Here is a 16668-nt window from a genome sequence, read left to right as displayed (position 1 = left end):
GAAGGTTTCCTTCATCCACCTCGACTGTGTAGGGCCATGCATGGTCAGTTTAAAGTTGTTCTAAAGCCTTTAGGTTTTTTTTACCTTAATGCATTTTCTACATTAAGGTAAAAAAAACTTTGTGTCCAGGATCCTCCCAGCCCCTCCTATACTTACCTGAGCCCGAATGCGATCTAGCGCTGTGTACTAGAGCAGCAGCTCTCCGCTCTCTCCAGAGAAGGCAGATTGATAGCAGTGGGAGCCATTGGCGCCTGCTGCTGTTAATCAAATTCCATATTGAGGAAATAGGGAGCGAGGCAAGGTCCAATTGTCTGCATCTGTGGATGCAGGCAGCAGGGCTTGGGAGCAGCTTGCTAAGGGGGCAGGGAAGAGGAGCCAGGAGCACCAGTGGGGGAAAAGCAGGATAGTAGCCGCTGTGTGCAATACCATTGCACAGAGCAGGTATGACATGTCTATTAAAAAAAAAAAAAAAGTTTAGAGTCACTTTAGGAAAGTATCCTATAATAATAGGATTTATGTGTATATAGTATCTATATCCCAAAAGTTATTTGTCTAGACACATGCAGCTAGATAAAGTGGATGACTCTATTATAACAAATGGGTAAATATCTGATAAGAAAAGTGTCTTTCTTCATTGTATCTGCCTTTACTGTATGATGTATAAAAAAGACACACTTTGCAAGCAATTTAAAATCTGCTTCAAAAAGATAAGGCCAAACCTGTTTTCCAGCAGCTATAATGACCAGTGTCAACATAAGGAATCTTTCCATACTTAGTCTATTGGTTCATCAATGTCACACAGTGAAAACACTTATTTTCTGCTCCTTGGTCCTTATCTATTTCCCTCAGCCCTCTCATCTCTCACTAACCTCACAACCACCTCCTACCCTGGCTGAATATTTCCATGCCAACTGGTCACACCTAACACCAGTGCATATGATTTAGAATTATCTGGTCTGCAGAAAAGAAAAACTATTTGATCTGACACTGTGTCAGTCACAGGGGCGGACTGACAACTCATGGGGCCCCCGGGCAATAGGGGATCATGGGGCCCCTGTGTCCTTGCCCAAACTCACAAAAGCCTATGAAAAAGGTACCAGGAGCATCTCATGGGGCCCCCTACTGACCCCGGGCCCTCGGGCAGTGCCCGACTTTCCAAATGGTCAGTCCGCCCCTGGTCAGTCACCAATGCTGTGCCTCTTCTTCAATTCCACAGATCATGCACCTGCTCTTTTTATCCACACTGAACTGCAGACCAAACAGCCCAGTAAGCTGGTGACAATAGTTGTACGGTCTGGATAAAAGCGCACAGATGTGTCCCAAAGGAAATAAGTGAATGGTATATGTCAACTGTGATTGGTGGGGAAAAAACTCACTGCTGCCATGGTAAAAACACATCGGTTTGTGGGAAGTATGAACAGGAGCCAGGCGCTGTGTAGTTTTGTGATAAAAGTAATACACCTTATATGGAGGTGTGCCTTTAATAATTCATATGGTAAACAATAAATAACCAGCCTGTGGCTTTAAGAAGCCAGGTTCCAAGATGGACGGCCCGTCCGCTCAGAGGGAAGCAGTGGAGTAGAATACCTGTCAGTGCAGGGAAGCAGTGACGTCATCCAGGACGCTGGGACGTTGGGTACACGTAGCCCCTGCACTGACAGGTATTCTACTCCACTGCTTCCCTCTGAGCAGACGGGCCATCCATCTTGGAACCTGGCTTCTTAAAGCCACAGGCTGGCTATTTATTTTTTACCATATGAATTATTAAAGGCACACCTCCATATAAGGTGTATTACTTTTATCACAAAACTGCACAACGCCTGGCTCCTGTTCATACTGACAATAGTTGCAACCAACCCTACAGTCTCAACTGCAGCAATACATAGATCATATTGAATGGTGGGTGTATATTACACGTTTTTCACAGTTCACAAACAGTAATAAATGCCATAATATGATTTATACATTTATGTATATGTAATGTATACAACCATTTGGAAATACATAATAAATCTCACCAGGGCTGGATTTATACCTTCTGCCAACCTAAGCCAAATGTCTCGTGCCTCTTCCCTCCTACCCTGGTTTAATGGCTAGTCTTAGTATCATACTATCAAAATCAAACATCATGACTACACAAGAAGAGGCTGAAGATTTTTCCCATTCTGCATTAGCACACATAACCTGGGAGAATAAAGAAATCTCACTCTACACTGCTAGCAGTTTGGTTCTTGGTATACAAAATAAATTGGATAACTGTAAGTACACAGTAATGTATTTCACCAACAAAAATTCACTAATCATACAGAAAAGCAACAAAAAGGACCTGACTGCATAGTTCTGGTAGGGTGGAAGTCTATAATCTTTTATTACACAAGGAATTAATTACTGGAACTAACATGATGTGCAATTAGCTATGTGGCGCTCCTGGCAACCCTGCTGCCCTAGGTCACAATCTATGTTGCTCTGCAAAAATTTGGATCTGACTCAAGTGGATATGCTGTTAGCTACAACATAGGGCATTATATGCTAGCATTAAAACATATGTAGGAGGCAATAGTAACAAAAATTTACTGTATATATACCAGAGGTGGCACTTGACATAATAGCCACAGGCTACTAAATGATGTCTAAATACTTATTAAGCATTTATAAAATTTTTAATATGTAAATTACTAAGCCATACTGTACCTTGCAAAGAGTTGAAAATAGTGAAGAGGTACAGGAAGGTAGGAGCAGCTTTGTCCCAGGCAAAAAAAGCAAACCCCCATGTCATTCCCAGCAGGAAGGTAAGGCTGACAACACTGCGCAGGTTCCGCATGACTTCCTCTCGGATGCTGCGATTGGTCCTCTTTCCATTTCTTCCACAAATCTGTACCATCACCACAATGAACATGGCTACATTCATCAGGAATATAATTCCAAAGTAGGCCACGCAAGTCACATAGAAAACAGTATCGTCATTTATCCAGCAGCTGAAACAAATCAAAAGGCTTGAGTATTCTTGAACAAAACATTTTTCATTTCATAAACATATGATTTGGATGTTGGAGTTTACTTTGTGAATTAATTTCCAAGTGGTAGAATTAGTGCTGAAATATACTGAATATGAAAAATAAACACCTGTATTGTTCAGATACAAGTTTTTTCTGTATTGAGATACAAATATGCAGTGCGAACAATTGTGGAAGCTTTTCAAACTAGGTGTAGTTATTAAATATGCCATAATATTCTACGAATCCTTAGGCTTTTATCAGAAAAATAAGCCATCAAAACACATATAATGCCTCTGTGTACTAAGACACTGTGTAAGTACTTACCTAATTCAACTTGTTACAATAGTGACATATACAGGATGTCATACCTGTACATATACAGGATGTCATACCTGCAACTATGTTCTCTAGTGCCAAAAAATGATTTGTGAGCTTTAGTGCAGACACCAGTGTAGAAAAAGAAAGGTGCACTAACCAGGCATAACCTAATAATTTACATGTTTAAAGACATTTTTATTGTACATGGTAATCTTTAATAAACTACTGGCTGTCTTGAATTTAAAATGTAAATTATTTTATAAGCGTTTAACAGAGCAGCATCTTAATCATAAGTCAACCATCATGAAAAAATTAAATAGACACTTACAATGGATCACCATTATTTCCATCAAAATGAGCTCCATACAAACTATTTCCATAAGCAATGTTCCTGTGTGTACTGGCCAGAACAATGGCGACCACTATAGCAGGGATACCTAAAAAAACAAATAAATGGTAAACCATCATTGATGATTGATTTATATTTAATTATGTAAAACACAATCATTACCTAGGGATAACCTTGTCAGGTACCCGCTCCCACTTCCTCTGAAATCGCCTAGGTGATTCCACCTGAAGTTTTCCCCGCACCTTTCTGCCTGCAGCTTCCTGGGGCATGTCACAAGTCCCAGGAGGCTGTGGGCCCATTCACAAAGTGCAGTGCGACTCATGCATGCACTGTGGGGAGTCGGCTGAAAAGCCACAAGAAGTCACAGCTGGCTTCCCAAAGTAAACATGCCGTCATTGGGGACCCGAAGACCGGCGAAGAACTGGCCTTGGTGAGGACAGCAGTGGATCCCTGAACAGGCAAGAGTCCTTTTATTAAAAGTCAGCAGCTACAAGATTTTTAGCTGTTTACTTTTAATTTTTTTTGTCAGACTAAAGAACCTCTTTAAGAGGTTTTTCAGAAAGGGAGTTCCTACACCCTCAAAATGTTGGGTTCTCCCTCCTCCTTTCTCTATTCACCAGGGTCTGACTCTGCTTTCCTTATCATTCCATTTTGGATACTGTGTTTCTGTATGTATTTGAACATCATATGTAGTGTATATGATGATGTATATGAACATCAGCTGCTATGTGAGCAAGTGGTGCTCACATTTCTTATGTACATGCATGCATTCTTTTTGGCTATAGAATGGAATTAACAGTGGAGAAATTACCTATGCTGGATTGTGCTTGATGTGATAAGACATACTTGGATATTTGTACCATCTGTATATTTGTGTTTATATGCTTTATACAACTGTGAAGGAGTTTAAACATCCTAACAGAGTCATTTATTGCTGATTACAAAATAGTGTAGATAATAGTAGTGTGCAGACCTTTATTGCTAATTACATGTACTGTAAGTATTGGATTGTTACCATATGTCTGATTTACGCTACTTTTACCAATTCTTTTTTTTTTTGCTTTTGATTCATGAAATCTTCCACAATTTAATTAATAACCAGTAATATGTTGCTTGTATGCACTTACCCCAACCTATAATGCAGAATTTCAGAATGTATCGACGAATGTATGTATTGAACACTTTTACTAGAGCAATGTACATATGTACAGCCTCTAATCCCATCCAGGTGAAGGTAGCTAAAAGAAAGAAGTGTAGCAGGGCAGCAACCGCTATACACAGCTCATTGATTTCAAAGGTTGCCAGCCAACTATCCAGGAGGAAGAAAAGGTTCAGGAAGAGCAGAGCAGTGCTTAGGTTCATCAAGATCTTAGACGGATAATCACGCCTTATTTTTCTGAAAGATAAAAATAACAATCAAAGCTTTTTTTTATAGCCTTCAGGAAACCATTTAGAAATTTAGAAAGAAACATACAGAAGAAAAAAAGGTTTGCTAAAATTACCATAGATGTTTGATATATCTATTTGTTTTGTATGCTTTTTAGAAGTCTACTGTATATGCAAGCATGTGATAAATAATTAGTCGTGTTATAACAATTTGAAGCAAATTATGTAAAACCCAAAATATAACAGTGAAGCCAAATCAGAATCAGATATGAAAAAAGTTAAAATATATCTAAAATCTCTGCTAAGAAAGAGAGAAAGAGAAATAAAAAACGGTCAATAATAAAGTAATACAAATATCAATAATAATGATTGACATACTCAAATGCAATGTAAGTCAGGAGTGTAGCAGCCGTACATATAGCAGATATTCCACAGCCAATATATGTTATGAAGGTAAGTATTTTTGCATTTTCTGAATCTAAATACGACTGCCCTCTCTGGAGGTCCTTTAAAAAAAAAGAAGAATATTATGGTTAAAATAGGTTGATTTTCACACATATTCCTATGTTGTCAATTTGGGGTTCTTGCAATAAAATAACCCATTAAGTGTGAGTTGACACCACTCAAGTGCTAACTAAAGCTGGGTATACAAGTGCAGTTTTTTTTTTTTGTTCAACCAGTGGATTGGACAGAAAAATAAACTGACAGATCCCTACATTAACACAAGTGACATTGATGTAGGGATCATTCCCACTGTTCTATTGTATTCAAACAGTGGGGATTCCCCCTTTCCTGTCAGAATAAACAGATCATTGCTTGCAACAACTGATCGAATGCTGGTGTTCCTGCATGAACATTCGACAGAAGCTGGTCATTGGCCTAACTTCAGTTGAACAGACAGCGGTACATGCAAAGTGAAAGTTGGCCGGTTCCTTCTTAACCAGAGGAATTTTGGTATGTGTGTACCAGGCTTAAGAAGTAGAGCAGGGGTGCACCAATGGGGGTTGCAGGGGCCGTAATTGCAACCTGGTCCCATACAGGGGCAGCAGGATCTGGATTGGACAGGTGGTGGGGGTGGCATATAGAGGAACCAATGCCCTCCATTTTCTTTCCACATTCTTTCATCGGCTGCAGGAGGAAAATGGAGAGGATCGGTTCCTCTACATGCCACTCCCGCCACCTGTCCTATCCAGTTCCTGATTCCCCCAGGCCCCTGTGTTCTCTACTGCCCCCCTGCAGCATTGCTAGGTTTCCCCCCCTCCTTGCCCACTGGCAGCTGCGGGGATGTGCCAGGATGCGTGGAAGGGGCCAGTAAATATGGCATTTACCAGCCCCTTCTTTTTCTGAATGGACAGAGTCAGTAATTGGTACTAATGTTTCAGTTTGTGAATAAACAGAAAGCTCTGTACAGAGCTATTCCTGTCCATTCATTCTGTGCAGCTGAGGCTGCAGAGATTGAGGGCTGTGTACTCTCTTTTTTCTGTCCCAAAGATGTAACATCAGAGGTCTGTTTAGACCATGGATGTCTCCCTAAAAGCCCCCAACGGGGCTCCTAAAAAATGTAATAAATAATAAAAAATAAAATGGCAAAAAATAATAAAAGATAAAATAACAAATATAAAAAAATACAAACACCAGTGGCACAAGTACCAGGGGTGCAAAGGTTACACTTGTGACTGGGCCCTGGCATTACGCCATTGTGGGAGGGCTGCAGAAACTGTGAAATGGTCCTGTTGCAGGACCGTAATAAAGGGCCCTATGATGGGAGTAATGGGCCACGGGATCAGTGGGAAGGGCCCCGGCCGGGGATCAGGGTTTCTAGCACCGGGACCCAATAGGTTCTAGTTATACCTCTGAAGTAAAGTGTCTGTTGTAGTTGACAGAACTACATAAAATCTTCATAAAAATTGTGTTACAATGCATTGCCACTCACTGTTAATTGCACCCCAGAAAATGTAAGAAGTGGGCTGGAACACCAAAGTGCACAGATGCAAATGCCTTGTTTGTTGAGTTGCAATTTTGTGTTGTTAAACAGCCTATTCAAATTGAATGGGCTTCATAATGCATCGCACCTCAATGAAAAAAAATGCTGTGATGTAAATGGGCCCTTTAACCAGTTGCCACCAGTTAACTCATAGGTGCAGCGGCAAAAGGGTCACCATGTATATGCATCAATGGGTGGCCAAGGTTTCTGTGCTGACAGCATACTCATCTTTCCAGCACAGGGACCGAGCTGTCAAAGACAGCCCTTGGTCCCCACAAAAAATTTGGGTAACAATGTGACAATCAATTACAGTGGCACATGATGGCTGATCCTTTGCCCTTTGGGCATACAGAACCTTTAAAGGGACACCGATTCTGGACGGGAAGGGGTTAAACATTGAAATTAAAATATGAATTATTGAAAAAAAAAATATTTAATAAGGAGACATGCAAAACTGATACTTATTCCTGAATGCAGGAGAGGAATTTAAAGCACACCACCTACTTATATCTCACTTCCACTGTAGCACAACATTTCCTCACCGGAGTTTCCACCCTGTCATAAACATTACAATCTTATTTGGCTTCAAGCCAAATGTTGTAGTCAGACTCCTACCACTAAATTCTCAGTTTGCTCTGAAGGAGATTACAGTAAGGGTAACTTAAACACCTTGTTTAACTAAAGGTGGGAATACACGATTAGAAAATCGACCGATCGGTCATCCAACAATCGGGAGGCATTCGTTCGTTGGTCGAAATCGTGGCCCACATTAACCAATCTAAAAAAATCGTTCATTGGGCAATACGTAGTGTTGATGTCTTCTGTACAAGTGGAAGTGATGCAGTGTGCGTGTGACCTTGTAGCCACGCCCTTTCTGCCAGAACGAGCGATATACACAACAATTACCAGCAATGAGTATAATATCGTTTATTACATGACCTATATACATAAATAGTGATACATAAAATATAACATGCATAATTCTGGTTTCATCATCTCATTCGGCCAATCTACTTTTAACATTTGGATTTTTCGTTCATGTTTACGAAGACTCCTTGGACATAAACATCCGGGTCATCATCTGTTTCCGCTCATGCGTGATAGCACTTGATAGATTTTTTTCGTACGACCGTCATACCACCACATAGAAAATCAGTCGTTCGTATGCGAAACGACAAAATTTTTCACTGTTGTTTAACAGGATTTTTTTGTTCACAATATTGTTATTGGTTAAAACATCCTACTTATCACCGAAGAGAAAATCGTTCGATCAGTGGCTCCGCAAAATTTTTCTTATCTTATCGTGTATATGGGGCATAATGCTGGGTTCACATCTGAGTGATGTGCCAGCGCATCTGTGTTGCTGCAAGTTTTTGCACACATTACAATGCATTGTGCCTGGGCAGTCCATTCATTTGAATGGGCTGATTACTACAACTAAATTGCACCAAAGAAGTGCATGGTCCTTTCTTTGTAAAGTCATGCCCACCAAAACGCATGGTACTTTGTTATCATGCGTTTAGTTGTGTGATTTCTCACACACATTAGCAAGATGCATTGGGATGCCATTAACAATTAATGCCTGCATTTATGTCCTCTATGTGATTTTGAGTGCTGTCCTACACAAGTGTGAATGGAACCTCAAGGTGATTGTAAAGGTATTTTTTTTTAACTAAAAAACAAACATGTTATACTTACTCGATCTATGCAATGGCATTGCACAGAGCAGATCCAAACTTCCTCTTCTTGGGTCCTCCACTGGTTCTTCAAGCTCCTACTCTTCTGAGTGTGCCCCTATAGCAAGCAACTTGCTCCTGAGCTGAACTGTATGTGTCCATTGAGACACACACAGCACTGCTCAGCTCCACCCCCTGCTCTCTGCTCATAAATTTGATTGACAGCAGCTGGAGACAATGGTTCCTGCTGCTGCTGAGCCTCCTGTGAGAGGGGAGAAAGAAGAGCAGTGTGGCTGGAGACAGGCACAGCGCTGGATCGGGTTCAGGCTCAGGAAAGTGTTTAAGGGGGGCAGGGGGGAACTGACATAGAAATCTTTTTTACCTTAATGCAGAGGATGCATTAAAGTAGTGTAAAAGCTTACATACAGCAAGTGAAGTGACTGCCTCAGGTGATATATAGAGATGAAAGAAATCCTCCTAAATAGGTTGCACCTGTTTATGTGCAGCTGTCTGTCCCCTACATCCATTCAAAGTGCAGAATTTACACAGGATCTCTCAGCGCTGAACAGCAGGGGGTGGGGAGCTGAAGTTACATCTGTGAGGACAGCTCTGAAAGCTTATTGGAGAGAAGGAACATACCCCCCTCCACACAGCTCACATAAACAGAGCTAAGGATGTCAATCTGCTGCAGATCCCTCCCCTGTCATCATTTTTCTCTTGGTGTCAGGAAAACCTGTCAGAGGTGACTCTGGTGCTAATAGCAAAGGAACAAAAGACAGACAGAAGTGACACTTAGTGCTCCTAATTGTGACAAGTACACATTATAGAGGGATATGCTTTGTTCATATTTCATGTCTGAAGTTTACAACCACTTCAATGTTGCAAAGAACCCTTTGCCCTTTAATGGCTTCCCGACCGCCCTATAGCACAAATACTGCTACAGGGCGGCATGGGTGCACAAAATCATGTATATATACATATATATATATATATATATATATATATATATATGTGTGTGTGTGTGTGTGATTTTGCATTTCTGGGTAGGGGGTGAGCGCACACCCTACCTGCGCCGCCATTCACGGCCACGACTGTCAATCACCGTGTTCTGGCCAGTGATTACTCGCCGGTGCCTGGTGATTTCCGAGAATCTCCTACGGGGAGGAGAACTGTTTTATTTGCTAACAGTTCTCCTTCCTGTCGGCTCGTACACACTGCTTTGGATGGCTGTGCATAGCACAGCCATCCAAAGCAGTGTGCTTACAGTGATGCACACTGACACCTTCCCACATTAAAACACACACAGTTAACCCTTTGATAGCCCCTCATATTAACCCCTTCCTGCCCAGTGCCATTGGTACAGTATCAGTGCTTTTTTTTAGCACTGATCACTGTATTGGACTCACTGGGGATGTCAGTAACACCAAGTCAGTTCCCCCCAGTGTCAGAATATCCGCCACAGTCCCGCAGTCCCGCTATAAGTCGCTGATTGCCGCCATTACTAGTAAAAATAAAAAAAAAATTAAATCCCAGTATATATACACCGCCATTTGTAAACGCTAAAACTTTCACGCAAACCAATTAATTTACATGTGTTGGGATTTTTTTTTAGCAAAGACATGTCGCAGAATACATTTTGCCCTAAATTTATGATGAAATTTGACTTTTAAAATTTTTTTACCGGACATATTTAATGACAAAAAGTCAAAAATATTGTTTTTTTTCTCAGAATTGTCACTTTTTTTTTTATAGCGCAAAAAATAAAAACCGCACAGGCAATCAAATACCACCAAAAGAAAGCTCAATTTGTGGGGAACAAAAAGGACATAAATTTCATTTGGGTGCAGCGTTGTATGACTGCGCAATTGTCAGTTAAAGTAACGCAGCCCCGTAACGCAAAAAATGGCCTGGTCAGGAAGGGGGGTAAATCCTCAGGAGGGCAAGTGGTTAAAGTTGAATGAGATAGGAATCCAAAAAATGATAGTTTAATTTAAATGTACAGTATGTCTAGCCAGTCTCAGTTAGCTTACATAAAAAAGTATTTTCTCTATTTGTTTACATGGTAGAAAACTCAGTTTGCAAATAAAATAAAATTGGAAGACAGTAAAAAGAAAATTAAGCTCTTTTCATCCTTTCTTACCATCAGTATACCAAAATTTGTGAGATGATTGCACAAGCAGACTGTCTCGTTAGCATTGGATTCGTTTATCAGCGCCCTGCAGCCAGTTTGGCTCCAGCCACCATGTCCAGCTGTTGAAAAGCAAAAGTGAAAAATCAGCTGTTAAGAAATACGCCACTACCTCCAACCAAACAAGATTTTAAATGTTGTGTGAGAAACATTGGCCGCCTTAAGTCTTTTAACAGCTGTGTTTGCTTTTCCAAGTAAAAGGGGCACTGTGTTTGTACATTATTTATACATGATATAAAAAAAGAATCATCAAATGCAGCAAATATTAAAAAATTGAGATGTCTACAAACATTTTAATTTGAATTTAAATTTCTATTAGTAAGAAGAGATTGCCATAATGATGCATGGTGTTAAAGTGTCAGGGAAAATAATATATGCAATTCTTGCATGCATGCAAATCACCCCAAGTTTTATGTCTTTGAAGACCCTGCAAGTATACAACAAAACCCGTTGGTCTGCCACAAATGCACTCAGCTCTTAAGCTCGGGTTCACACTGATGCAGTGCGGCACATCGCATGTGATTCGCATAGGAACCGCACTGTATTCCTGTGCAAATCACTTGCGATTTCTGTGCGGTACAATTTGAGTCCCACATTTTGTATGGCTCAGATCGCACCGCATCTGCACCAAAATAGTGCAGGACCCTTTTTTTTGTTCGCACAAGAATCAGCCCCATGGGTGAGCTTGAGTAAATTGTATATTTATTAATTCTCCAAGGATTTTGTATTTGAAAAGTATTCTATTTACCTGGGAGCTTTATGTTCCTGCCAATATTGTTACATTGTTTGTTACAGAAACAGGAATATCAGGAGAAAAATGTACCATAATTTACCCTACAAATCTGCACCTACATTCTACACAGGATGTATGTAGAGCAATATTTACTACAGCTTCCAGGTAGCTCAGAACATGACCTGGAATGGCCTAGTTGTCAAGTTATTTTCACCAGCAGCACACAACTTTCACCGCACACAAGCTCACTTAGAAGTAGTTCATATTAATCTGAAAAGCAGAGGAATATATTTATGTATAGCCTACAATTAAGTTTGGTGTCCCAGAAAACACAGGTCGGATCTCCTTTTTCCTAAAACAAAAAAACAGAACATCAGAGATATAAAAAGTAAACATAAAACATGCTTAGAAAATGATATTATTTTAACTAAATAAAGTTATATTTATAAACTCAATACTGAGTATCAGTAAAGTATGACCCGCTAAACATGGATTAAAAGGTTGAAATGATAAGATTTGCATTGTAAAAAATAAATGATGCATTATGTGTTTAAAATATTACATCCAACATTATTGAATGATTATAATATCTGGATTCATTGATAAATCCTTAAAGCAAAATTCAGGCCTCTTAACTTCCTGCCTGCTTACAGTAGTGTACCATTTAAAGTACCAATTTAAAATTTTTTGGTGGAGGATTGAAGAACCTCTTTAGGTAACTCTCATTTTTCACCCAGTTTGTGAAACACGTCAGGATGACAGCATTATGCAATGCACTAGAACCTGGTTTGCTCACACTTCTGGTCCTCCGCTAATTTCTGTTCTCAAGGGCTTTGGTTCATTACAGCAAGGATACACTGATCAGCCATAACTTTATGACCACTGACAGGCAAAGTGAACAACATTGATCAACCTGTTACAATAGCACCTGAAAGTGGATGGGATATATTAGGCAGCAAGTGAACATGTTGTCCCGGATGTATTGAAAGCATAAGAAAATGGGCAAGTGTAAGGATTTGAGAAACTTTGACAAAGGGCCAAATTGTAATGGCTAGATGTCTGGGTCAGAGCAACTCCAAAACTGCAGCTCTTTGGGATGTTCTTGGTCTGCAATGGTCAGGGAACTACCGTACATGTGTCAAGGAAGGAAAACCAGTAACAGGGTCATGGGCGGCCAAAGCTCACTGATGCACATGCAAAGCAAATGCCAGCCTGTGTAGGCTACTATTGCTCAAATTGCTGTAAAGGTTAGTGCTCATGCTGATACACACAGTGCATTGCAGTTTGTTGTGTATGGGGTTGCATAGCCGGTCAGGGTGCCCATGCTAACCCATGTCCACAGCTGAAAGCGCCGAAAATGAGCACAGGAGCATCAGAACTGGACCACAAAGCTATAGAAGAAGGTGGCCTGGTCTGATTAATCATCAATTTAACCCTGAACAAACCTTTAATAAACAAACATCCACTATCTCCTGCGCTCAAGGACTCAGACCAAAAGAAGAAGAATAACGAACAGCGTGTTCATCCACTGCTGATCAAAGGTTGTGCAGCTCTATCATGAAGCTGGGGAAGCTTGATAAAACTGTAGAAGGGGATAAAGGAAAGAGCGCACAAACCTTGCGCATTACCTCAGTAAACAATGAATAATTTTATTTAGGAAATATGCTCACAAGAGTAGAGATACAACAGGCATAAAATAACCATAGTCCACACAGGGTTACAGGTCAATCCAAAGGGGAGATAAAAGCTAACACGTTTCGAAGGGTGGTCCCTTCTTCATCAGAGCCGGGTTTGACAGATAAGACTTCAATTTGGCATGGGAGTTCCCATAGCAAGGAGACATTCCATGGAAATGCTGTAATACTGACACTCAGTGGCTGAATGTCTCCTTGCTATGCGAACTCTGCCAAATTGAAGTCTTTATCTGTCAAACCCAGCTCTGATGAAGAAGGGACCACCCTTCGAAACGCGTTAGCTTTTATCTCCCCTTCGGACTGACCTGTAACCCTGTGTGAACTATGGTTGTTTTATGCCTGTTTTATCGCTACTCTTGTGAGTATATTTTCTAAATAAAATTATTAATTGTTTACTGAGGTAAGGCGCAAAGTTTGTGCGCTCTTTCCTTTATCCCCTTCTACATACCTTTAGTAAAACCTCATCTGGAATATGCAGTTCAGTTTTGGGCACCAGTTCACAAAAAGGATATCAGGGAACTGGAAAATGTGCAGAGAAGGGCAAACAAACTGATAAAAGGCATGGAGGAGTTCAGCTATGAGGAACAATTAGCTGAACTGAATTTATTCTCTTTTGAGAAGAGGAGATTAAGGGAGGATATAATAAACATGTAAAAAACCACAAGTGGTCCATATAGTGAACTTGGTGTAGAGTTATTCACTTTAATGACAAGGTAGCACTCTACATCTGGAGGAAAGGAGATTCAGGCTCCATGCACACTCTAAATACACTGGGAAAAGCGCTGGATAACAAATGCTGTTAATAGTGTTTTTAGTAGCATTTTAGTAGCGTTCAGAACTGTATAGGAGCATTAGCGTTTTTACAGTACACATAGAGGAAAAAAGAGAAAAAGCAAGAAAAAAGCTGGTAGGGGTGTTTTAGTAGTGTTTAGCAGCATTTAGGAGAGTTTAGCTTTTTTTTCTGCTGGAAATATGCTGTACAAAGACAATTTTCTTCTGCTCCTAGTCGCTGAAACTCAAAAAACACTAATAGCCTAAAGTAGTGTGCATGGACACATAGGATAACACGATTTATCTTCTAGGAGCAGAAAAAAATATGCTGATAATAGCTTCTAGGAGCTTATAAAAACGCTTGTGTGCAAGGAGCCTTAATCTCTAAATACAGAAAGGCTCCTTAACAGTAAGAGATGTGAACATGGGGAATAAACTTCCTCAAGAGGTGGTTCTAGCCAGCTCAGTAGGTTGCTTTAGTAAAGAAAAATAGGATAGCGTATATGAAGGTTTCTATTTGTGTGGGTATGGTTGTTTTTTTTATGTTGGTTGAACTGGATGGACTAGTACTTTTTTCAACCAGATTAACCTCTTCACGCTGAGCTTAAGCAAATATGCAGCCTCTCAGAGACTAGGCCTTGACGCCGAGCAGCCACATATTTGCATACCATTTGTAAACAATCATGCTGAGAGCAAACGCCCTGCGAGCTCCCAGCACGTGTCGACGTCCCACAGAAAGGTAATGATCTCTCCTTGTGATCGGAACCTTTCCGATCATATGACTGCCGTGACAGCCAATCACGGCAGTCACATTTCCCTAAATCCCACCCTTCCTCCTGGCGTCAGAAACCCCTTAAAGGAGTTAACTACGTAATTATGTTTTCTTTAATGTGAATGTACAATATGTATGTAAAGGGCTGCATAAATTGATTGTCCTATATATGTACCTTTGATAAGTAAATAATAAACATTACAGGGCCCAGACAGAATAGAAACATTGGACCCTATAAACCAAGTTCTACATTCAATGGATCCTCTACCACCTGTATTGCTTTCTTGCTCCGATTGCAAACTCCTCTACTTTTTCTTTATTTCTAACTTTGGTTATCAGTTTAGAGTTATCCAAGAATAATGGCCCTAGAACGAATAGATTATGGCTTTCACCTTCTGTATCACTCCCTTATACCATTGCACATTTAGGCTCTACCATCTTCTGAATTTTTTCAGAGCGGAACTGCTTTATTTAAAGTATAACTAAAGGCAAACCTTTTTTAATTTATGATTAAAGTGGTTAGGGGTTGGGCCCTCTGCCAGTAATTTATCGCTGTCTCTGTCCCCATTCATTGGTCAAGATCGTCACTTAGCAGTAAGGGTAAATCCTGAATTTTGAGTTGCCAGCATAACAGGATCAAAGGAAAAATCTTCCAATTGTGACACTTGTTCCCTTGGCAAAAGGGGGATTTCCCTCACATTGGAAAGTTATCCTTTCACTTCTTGTTGAGTCTACTTGACAGGATGTAAAGGGAAACCATTCTAATGAGATGGCAAAAAACAGTGGTTTTAAGCTAGAAAAGGGGAAAGCTCAGAGCTCACTGGGCCCCTGAGTGAGGACCACCTGTATGGCAGGGAAGGAGCGCCCAGCTGACAGGCCTGGGAGCAACCAACAACCCAACAGCGGTACAGGAGAGGATCTGAGTGAGTACACCTGCACCCCCTTGGCAGATAAGGGAAAGAGCACTTTGGTGGGAAACTAGATTAGCCACCTACCAGTGATGGTTCATCTCTTAAAGTGACAAGAACCGGGTCCCCTGTTCAGGGATACCTCCAGATTGCTGAGTGAAGAAGAGCAGTTCATCTAGGGTCTGGGATGGTACACTGATGAGAGGCTGGCTAGCTCTCCCTTAGAGACTGTATTGCAGTGAAGGCTTGTGAATAGTTCTAGAAGTTGTCCTCAGTTCATCAGTTAACTTGGGCATCCTGTACACCCCTAACCATATCCTAGTTCCTATTCTTAGAGGGACCTTCCCCCCCACTAGAACATACTGATCAGTGCTTGCAGACATTGGCAGCAAGCACTGATCGGATTGGTTTTGTAGCATGTCTGTTCAACAGAAGCCGGCCATGAGGCTGGCTATTGTTGAACAGACAGCTGTACCCATGGGCCAAAAGTCGGTCAGTTCCTGCTTAAGTGACCAATTTCAGCCTGTGTGTACAACAAGACTTAAGCCACCCAATAGATAACCAAACCCTGCTCCTACATGGGCATAAATGATAAGTGGACTTCTTACCAGTGGTGATCGATGTTTAACAGTAATCCTAACAGGATCTGCAAGGTTCTGAATGGAAATATTTCCAATGCTGCATGACACAACGTAGCTTTTGAGTTCTTTACTCTCGGAAATCAGTTGTGAATCCTATTAAATACAAATACAGATATATCACTCTGATTGATTTTTGAAAGTAGACATTGTATTAACAGTAATATAGCATACATTAGGTTAATTCAGGAGTAGGCAATCTGGTCACTCCAGCTAAATTACAAATCCCATAAGGCATACAAGACACCGACAGCC

General features: G+C 40.7%; 1 protein-coding gene across 5 annotated transcripts in view; it reads right to left on the bottom strand.

Annotated features, from left to right (window-relative positions):
- Positions 1–16668, bottom strand: part of ADGRG6 (adhesion G protein-coupled receptor G6) — a 239270-nt gene that overhangs the window by 13766 nt on the left and 208836 nt on the right. For all 5 annotated transcript variants that reach the window (XM_089673509.1, XM_089673511.1, XM_089673512.1 and 2 more), the window contains 7 exons: positions 16384–16509; positions 11937–11982; positions 10850–10959; positions 5428–5555; positions 4791–5059; positions 3643–3751; positions 2692–2975 (listed from right to left, as the gene is read on the bottom strand). In XM_089673509.1, coding sequence (XP_089529635.1) covers positions 2692–2975; positions 3643–3751; positions 4791–5059; positions 5428–5555; positions 10850–10959; positions 11937–11982; positions 16384–16509 — 1072 coding nt within the window. The remainder of the gene's footprint in view (positions 1–2691; positions 2976–3642; positions 3752–4790; positions 5060–5427; positions 5556–10849; positions 10960–11936; positions 11983–16383; positions 16510–16668) is intronic.

This window comes from Staurois parvus, unplaced genomic scaffold, assembly GCF_062004578.1.
Source record: "Staurois parvus isolate SC_StPar_1 unplaced genomic scaffold, SC_StPar_1.0 ptg000139l, whole genome shotgun sequence".
Lineage (NCBI taxonomy): Eukaryota > Metazoa > Chordata > Amphibia > Anura > Ranidae > Staurois > Staurois parvus.
This window is presented reverse-complemented; position numbering and strand designations above follow the sequence as displayed.